We start from the raw sequence: 8,989 nt of genomic DNA on the forward strand, positions 1-8,989 counted from the left end.
AAGAAAAAAAGGGTAGGTGGAAAGAAGAGAAAGAAGAAAAGAGGGAAGAGAAGAGAAAAAAAGGGAGAGAAAGGAAGAAAAAAAAAAAAGAAAGAAAGAAAGAGAGAAGTTTCTGGGTTTAACTGAGCTCATCTGAGGAAGGAAGGAAGGAAGGAAGGAAGGAAGGAAGGAATTAGGCCTGGACTTGGCTGACTGAGAAGAGAATAGGTAGTCTTTAAAAAATCAACCAGTCCAATCCCCTGCCTTCAGAAAGTTCAGGTCTTATTATCTCCATTTTACAGATGAGCTCAGTGAAACCCAGAAAATTTCAATGCCTAGGAAGCAGAAACAATACCCCAGGTCTCTTACCTCCTGTCTCAGGGCTCTTATCTCTGAAGCATAAGTGTGTCTGAGTCTATGGCACTGAACTGTGTGGAAAACAAACAGACAAGGAATCCCCCAAATATAGTTTTCCTCTGACAAGCCATCACTAAAGGATACCTTGTAGACAAAGGGGTGGAGATGTCTCCATGACACAGTTCTTAGGTCTAGAAATGGTCACCCCACTTCTATAAAGGCCTCCACCAGAGGGAGCACATGTTCAAAGAACCAGCTACTGCAAAGACCATGGACTACCAGAGCTGGAGGAGCTTTAAAAAGATTTCTAGAGGTGAAAGAGAACTTAGCCTACAGAATAAGAGAGGTGAGAGAAACCTTAGGACAGAGGATGTCCGAGCTAGACAGGTCTCTGAAAGTCTCTTATTCTAGCTCTTTCTCTCATCCCTGCAAAGCCCCCGGGAGCGGTTTGGGGAGAGGAGAAGTAACTGGGCTTAAGTCACAGCCAGGAAAAGAACCCAGACCAGGAGTCATGACTGGTCTTTCCACTACACCTGAATCCTTTCACAGACAACACAACACAGAACAACAGGTGAAGATATGATGACTCTGGGGAGATGGATGGGGCAGAAGGAGAGAACGGCAAGGGAGACCAACTCTCATCCCAGCTAATTTGTATTTCTTAACTTGATTTTATATATTATATTATTATATTTTATTTATATATTATAAATATATTTATTACATAAATTATGTTATATATAATATATTATGTATGTATCATATAAATATTTACATATTATATATAATATAAATATATTATATTTCTTTTTATTTGTACTTGCTATCTTCCCCATTCGAATATAAATTCATTTTGTGTAGGGATTCTTTCTGTTCCTAGGACCCTGCCTGGTACATAGTAGGTAAACTTTTCTCCTTTTTGCATAGTAGGTTTACTTTCTCTGGGAGTGGATAAATGAGCTGTTTGGGGCTCAACCCAGCCCCCCACTCTCTCATTGGGGAAAGTTGGAGGGCAATTCTGAAACCTCTACCAGAAATCCACATTCTCACCCCTATATGCCTCCATGGGGTTTATACCCCAGGTTTCTATATGAAACTACATATCAACTCTGTCATGCCCGTAAACCAACCATGTCCCCCATATGACAGGCCCTGTGGTGACCAAGCAGTCCATCACACGTGTCAGAGCTCTATAAAATTGATTTTAGGAGCCGCCACTGGATTTCAGAATCAAGCCACAACATGAGTGTTTCAGATGTGAGTCAGCAAAGAGGTGAGTGCTCTGCTCCTGACCTTACCCTAGCTACATTCCGTGGATTTGGCCCACAGCCAGAGAGAGGCCCCCACCCAATCCGGTCCTAGGGACTGGAGAGCAAAGAGCCCAATAGGTGTTGGTCTTCAGATCCTTGGATACAGTGTCTCATTCTCTGACCTCAGAACTACCTGACCTCTCTGCCTCCAGGTTCTAATGTTGGAGAGCAGGGTTTCATGCTGGGGCCCATTCCTGGCTTTGTTTACAATGACCTCTGCTCAGATAGCCTGTTACTTTGGAAAGTACTTCATTAGAGCCCACATGGACCCCTCCCACAGCACACCCTATTTCACGGGTGCCATTTTCTGGAGCTCACTGGGGGGTTCCCATTGAGAATTCATGGGAATTCTCCTGAGGGGAGGAGTGGAGGTTGTTCAAGCCCCCAAAGTCTTGTTTTCTGACAGATTCAAACCCTCAGGGTTCCTGTTCATTCACTTCTGTCATTCTGGTATCTTAACCAACCATTCAAGCATGCTATGGTGAGGCAGCCCAGGGCTGGGAGTATTCTAGCAGCATTTGCTGTTTGGTGACCCTCTCTCCACCTTTGTGGAACTCAGGGATCACTAAGCAAGAAGGAATCAATGATTTTCTTCCCCTCCCTTTATCGAGGACTGGCCAACAGATCTCCCACCCACCTAGTCAATAGGGTTGTTACTTCCATTATGTGAGCACGCATGCACACACACACACACACACACGCACACACTTTGTTCAAAATACCACCACCTTTGCTGGCAATACACATAAAAATTCTCTAAGGCTAGGCTAAGATGAATAACCTTACAAAAATGCTAAAAATTCTCCATTAAGATGTAGCATGTCAGAGCTAGAAGGAAATCTTCAAACAGAATATCAGAAATAAAAAAAGACCTTAAACAACAGAATGACTGAACTTGGGAAGGACCTTTAAGAAAGAATTTCAGACCTGTTAATGACCTTAGAAATGGAATGTAGGAGTTGGGAGGAGCTTTAGAATATCAAATATCAGAATGTAGAGAGACTTTAGAACATAGAATACCAAAGTTAGGAGTAAACCTTAAAATATAGAATGCCAAAGGTGGGAAAGACCTCAAGACATAGATTGTCAGAGCTAGGAGGATCACTTAGAACACAAGATATCAAAGCTAGAAGCAACCTTAGAACAGAATATCTGAGCTTTGAAAGACCTTAGAATATGGGGTGTTAAGAATGAGAGGGACCTTGGAATGTAGAATATCAGAGCTAGGAGTAAACCTTTGAATATACAACATCTGTCAGAGGTAGGAAAGTCTTCAGGACATAGAAGGTCAGAGATGCTCCTTCATGCTTAATTCTGAGCACCACATTTTTAGAGGAACCCTGATGAAATGGGAGAACATGGGATGGGGGAACAAGGATACTGAGGATTCTAGGAATTATTCTATGTATGGGATAGTTGAAGAAACTGGGACATTTGGTATACACAAGAGACGTTTATGGTACACATGTTTGAAAGGTGAGCATGTGAAAGATGGACCTTTTACTATCGTCATGGATTTTGAGCTAGAAGAGCACTTCAGGGTCACTGAGTGACTTGCCCAAGGTCACGTGAATTTGAAACTAGGCTTTCTGACTCCAAAGACCATGCTCTTTCCATTGTATGACATTGCCATGACTTATGCCATATGACTCCAGAGGAATGACCCTGAACCAATAGGTAGCTGTTTTAGGGAGGCAGGGAACTCTGATCATAAGAAAATTCTTGAATTGACCAATGAAATGTGCTGCCTTGAAAAAAATGTCCCCAGAGCCATTCAAGTACAAGACAGATGGCCATTTAGTGGGGATGTTATTGGGAAATTCTTGCTCTGAGAGGGAGGTTGGTCTAGGTAACTCCTGATATCTCAGGTGACTCAAAGATTCTATGATGTTAAGGTGTCAACTGCTCTAAGTTCTAGGATTTTATAATTCTGAGCTCCTGAGTTTCAAAATTCCATGAATATTAAATTCTATGATTCTAAGGTCTAAAATTCTGTATTTCGAATCTCCTAAGTTCTAAGATTCTATGACCTTATTACCTGTGCAGTCTTGGGTAAATCACTTAGTCATCTTGTTCCTCAGTTTCCTCCTCTATAAAATGAAGGGGTTGGTCTAGAACCTCTGAGGTCCCTTCCAGCTCTAGACATATGATCCTTTTATTCTCTGCCTGACGTTGAGTTTATTACCCTTTGTCTTAGGGTTTGGTGCTGGGTGGAGAGAGTTATAAGTAGTCAATCCCTCCCCTCATCCCCTTCTCTCCTCAGCCTGCCCCATGCCTGCCCCCTTACTTGGGGAAGCTGCTGCCAATGAGAATTCTGCCCAGTGGGTACTCCTTCCCTCGGACAGTGACAGGTGGGCTAACATCTAGGTTTCCAAAGGAGTCAAGGCTGGAGGCACCACCATATGCAGGCTCTCGGGTCACATAACCAAAGTCGGGGCCCTGGGGTTAAAGGGAACACAGACCGACCACAGGGAGCAGTCAGTGGGGGGGGGGGAAATGGGATGAGGAGGAAAAGGGAGAATCAGATTTGGAAACTGAAGAATCTTCTACCCCTCTGCTGAGTCCCCTTCCCTGCACTGAGCACCCACCCTTGTACTGAACCCCCATCCCTGCAACATGCTGCATGGAGTACCCAATGTCCAGAACAGTCTGGGACCCCTCCACCACATACCAGGACCCTCTTAAAGGGAAAATTCCTCAACCCCCTGTTTCGGGGAGAATCAAAGACAACAGGAAAGGATTTGTGAGGTGCTTCTATGTAGCCAAATTCCATTTCATCCTGAAGAAGTGGGAGGAAGGAAAAAATCCAATTACGATCACACCATGGTCAGAGAAAAGAGATTATAGTATGGTGGGGAAAGAACTAGCTCTCAAGTCAGAAGATGTGGGTTCAAACCCTACCTCTGACACATTTTACCTGTGTGACTTTGAGCAAGCTACATCAACTCCCTGGGTCTCAGTTTCTTCATCTATAAAATGGGTACATTGGATGAGAGGTTTGCTAAGGTCCCTTCTATCTCTGGGTCAATGACCCAACTAAATCAGTCCCATTTCTAGAATGCTTTGAGGTTATAAAACACTTTTCTTACAAGATCCTTCTGAGGTTGGAAGACCAAGTATGATGGGATCCTAGATCTTGTGTTGGAAGGGACCTAAAAGATAATCTATTTCAAGTTTCTTATTTTACAATTGAGGAAAATGGGGCTCAGAGAATTTAAGTGACTTGTCCAGAGTCACATAGGTAGCAACTGGTAGAAATGGGATTTGAACCCAGGTCCTGGGGGTAGCACAGTGGATAGAGTGCTGGGTCTGGAGTCAGGAAGATTTCTCTTCCTGAGTTCCAATCCAGCCTCAGACACTTACTAGCTATGTGACCCTGTTTGCCTTAGTTTCCTCATCTGTAAAAATGAGCTGGAGAAGGAAATGACAAACTACTGTAGTATCTCTGCCAAGAAAACCCCAAATGGGGTCACAAAGAATCAGATTTGACTGAACAACACCAACCTGTGACTCCAAATCTTTCCATTCTACCATTCTGTCATCCCCATTTTATAGATTCAAATCAATTTAACTGATCATTCAATCAAACGCTTATAAGGCACTTACTATGTGTAAGATACTATGCCAGGGACCTAGAGATACCTGTAATACATAAACGATTTGTGATTTCCTCGAGGGGTAGGAGGGAAGTCCTCAGGAGGTGCCCGAAGCACATTGAGGCTGGGTAACCTGTCAAGAGGCACAGAGCTGGTAAATGGTGGGTGCAGGATCTGAACCTTGCCCACTTCCAGCCCATCATGCAGTCCTTTTCGCCATACTGCCTCTACGAGTCCTGGAAATACTAGACAAAAGCCAAAGGATCCTTGCCTTTGGAGGAAAGTTGGAGAGGTGGGGACCTACCTAGGGTCACACAGCCTGTTGTTTGCTGTTCAGTCCTTTCACTTGTGTCCAACTCTTTGTCATGACCCCATTTGGGGTTTTCTTGGCAGAGATACTGGAGTGATTTGCCATTTCTTTCTCCAGCTCATTTGACAAATGAGGACGTTTTAGAGACTAGACTTGAACCCAGATCTCCCAGGGCTCTTTCCACTATAAAATATGCAGGAAAGGGGGTAGGTTCCCTGGGGCTGGGGCTCAGGATGTGGAATAGGAGATAGGGGGAATCTGGCTTTGTTCAAAGGCAGGTTGTGAAGTCTGCAACATTCAGACAATGAATGGGGTCAGAGTTGGGTCTTTTGGACCACAGCAGAGCAAGGCAGAGGATGATGAAAACAACATAACTCCCACTGACCCACTGGCCCCAGCAATCCTAGACTCCAGCTTTCTTTGGGGAGGGGATGGGAGAGGGGTGTCCAGACCAACAATTTTACCAGTATAGGAAATTCTCATTGTAAGAACTCTTTCCATTCATAGAGATCAGAAATTGCTCTGGGACAGAGAGTTGCCTAAAGAGGTACTTAGAGGTTAAATAACTTGTGCAAAGTCCCAGGCATTGTGTGTCAGAGGCAGGATTTGAACCATGTCTCCCTGACTCCAAGGCTAACCCTCCACCAACTACACCAGCCCTCTTCTCTCACACATGGTGCCCAGCTTATCAGAAGCCATTCTGGGAAGACAAGGGCATGTTTTGAGACCATGCATCTTAGTCTTTCCATAGAAGTCACTGTGGAGTCGGTCCCACCTTCCCCCACTCCGTTTCCATCCCCCTCCCGGTCCTTTTAGCTGTTTGGGTCAAACCCCAGAAAGTCAGGTGTTTGGAAGTTTAGTCAATGCTAGGAAAAAGTCAAAGAGCCAACTCCCCAGTAGGACACGTGCACGCAAATACACACACACACACACACACACACACACACACAACCTCTGGCACGGGTTACTCCTTATTATTTCTCCTATTGCACAGATTACCTGGATCCAGCGGTCATTCCGGTTATCCACTGGTGGACAGATGATCAGTTGACAATTAGCCTGCAATGCCAGGTAAGTCATAGCATCCAGAAATTCAGCCTGGGACGTTTCTCGATCAAGACTAAGATTGGGCCAAGAAGGAAAAAATGTCGGATCAAAGTTGGGAGAGATCCTTACAACACAGAATGTCCAAGCTGGAAGGGCCCTTAAAATATAAAATGTCAGAACTGGGAGGACCTTAGAACATGGAACGTCAAAGCTAGGAAGGACCTTAGAACTTTAACATTAAAGATACATTTTGAACATAAGTTGGCAAAACCAAAAGAAACTTTAGAAAATAGAAGCCAGGCTAGTTAGAACATAGGCTATTAGAGTTGGAAAGGAATTTCCTCCTAATTATATATAGATGATTGTCCTGAGGTCAGGAGGGGAAGTGATTTTCAGGGTCAAGCAGGAAGTCCATGTCAAAAGTGCGAGCTTGGGCTCACGGCTGCCAGTCACCAAGAAAACCTGTCTGGTCACTCCTCCATGTGTGACAAGATAGGAACCTTGTCTTCTGCTCTAACCTCTCACCCAGTGATCTGGGGAGAACCTCAGACTCTCAGCCCTACCTCCCTGGAGAGATTTTCTTCTCCGGGCTGAAGGCAGGGGTTGTGACTCATGGAAGGAAAGGGAGTGATTGGGTCCGGTCCAAATGATACATCAAAGTCAGAAGCAGGGAGTGAGACTCAGGGGCACTGGCTACCTCATCTCCCACTGGATCCAAAGGGCCAGGTGACAGTTCACCTGTTGGGGCACACCTTTTCTTTTTCATAGACATTCCAAGGGAGAAGCTATCCAGGCTTCCTCGGCTATCCCTCTGAAGAGTGGCCAAAGGCTGTGCTCAGAGCTAATCTAATGCCTGCCCCCAACCTCTGCAACAGAAGCACCTAACCCTCCTACAATTAACTGCCTTTGTGATCTCATTCAAGTTTCCCTTCTGTTGGCCTCAGTTTCCCCATCTGTTAACTGAGGAGCAGCGTGCTTAAGCTTTTTTGTGTCATGGATTCCTGTGTCAGTCTGGGGGAGGCTGATGTACCCCATCTTAGAAGAATATTTTTGAATAATTAAAAGAAATGTTCAATTTAGGGAGAGGTTTTTCCTCCCACGTTCACAGACCCCCCTGAAATTGATAGATATGTATCAGATGGATACATGCATCCTGTGGATTTTGTTTAAGAAACCTTGAGCTGAATGATCTCTTAAGTTCCTTCCAATTCTACCATTTTGTGACTGTCAGATTAGAAGGGACCTTGGAGCTGGTCATCTGACAGCCTACCCCTCCATTCTCTACTTCTAGTATCTCCCCTCCTCCCATCCATCCTCCACCCATAAATATCTTCCTAACACTGCCCTTTGGCCACGTCACTGCCTAGCTCAAGAAACTCCACTCCTTCCCTATTCCCTCTAAACTCTTTAGGTAAGCATTTAAAATCCCTGACAGTATGGTTCCCCTCCACCTTCCCAGGCATATCCCACAATACTCTTCTTCAGCTATCTCCCATCTCCCATCTCCCACCTCCATACCTTTGTACAGATCATCCCCCATACTGGGAATCCCCTGCCCCCTCACTCCCACCTCTGCAAAGCCCTCAATTCCTCTAAGGCACCATTCATGTTTTGCTTTCTAAGGGAAGCCTTTCTTGATTCTCCTTGGTTGTCCATGCCTGCTCAGGTCTCCTCGAATTATCTTGCAAACACTGGTCTCTTTACGTGCTGTATACTACCCAAAAGAGAACAGGAAACATTTCATGGTTGGTTTTTTTTTTGTGTTCCCAGTGCTTAGCACATAGTAGGTGCTTAATAAATATTTCTCATATTGGATTAGGTCAATAGTGGCATTTATTCTATTGGAAACTAGCAACCATGCCATAAACTCTAGGTGCTCACTCCTCCTACTCCCCGACAATGATCACATGAAGAAGACTCAGGTCAAGATGAGAATTCCCAGCTTCCACCCTCAACTCCACTCACTCTCCATTTTCCCTCTAAAATATATTTTAAATGCCTACTCACCCTAATCACCCCCTTTCCTTCCATACTCACAGAACCCAAACCAGCTTCCAACAAGACACATATTACCTACCAGCCCTCTGCCTGAGGCAGCTAGTCTAGCAGTGGGCCTGGAGTCAGGAAGACCACACTTACTAGTTGTGTGACCCTGGGTAAGTCACTTCACCCTGTTTGCCTCAGTTTCCACATTTGCAAAAGGAGGATAATGATAGCACCCACTTCCCAGGGTTGTTGTCAGGCTTATTTCACCACTGTCTGCCTCAGTTTCCTCAACTGTGAAATGGGGATAACAGCACCTACCTCACCAGGTTGCTACAGGGATCAAATGACATAATGTGATGCTATGTAAATGCTCATTCCCTTCCTTTTTCTTAGTCTCCTTCTTG

General features: G+C 44.7%; 1 protein-coding gene across 1 annotated transcript in view; it reads right to left on the reverse strand.

Annotated features, from left to right (window-relative positions):
* Positions 1-8,989, reverse strand: part of LOC138154306 (protein-arginine deiminase type-1-like) — a 53,705-nt gene that overhangs the window by 16,023 nt on the left and 28,693 nt on the right. Inside the window, exons 5-7 of the mRNA XM_069078935.1 lie at positions 6,552-6,828; positions 4,318-4,425; positions 3,934-4,085 (exon numbers count right to left, since the gene is read on the reverse strand). Of these exons, the coding sequence (XP_068935036.1) occupies positions 3,934-4,085; positions 4,318-4,425; positions 6,552-6,828 (537 nt within the window). The remainder of the gene's footprint in view (positions 1-3,933; positions 4,086-4,317; positions 4,426-6,551; positions 6,829-8,989) is intronic.

This window comes from Petaurus breviceps, unplaced genomic scaffold (assembly GCF_028583685.1).
Source record: "Petaurus breviceps papuanus isolate PSGF00001 unplaced genomic scaffold, PetGlider_PUasm1.0 91041, whole genome shotgun sequence".
Taxonomy (NCBI): Eukaryota; Metazoa; Chordata; class Mammalia; order Diprotodontia; family Petauridae; genus Petaurus; species Petaurus breviceps.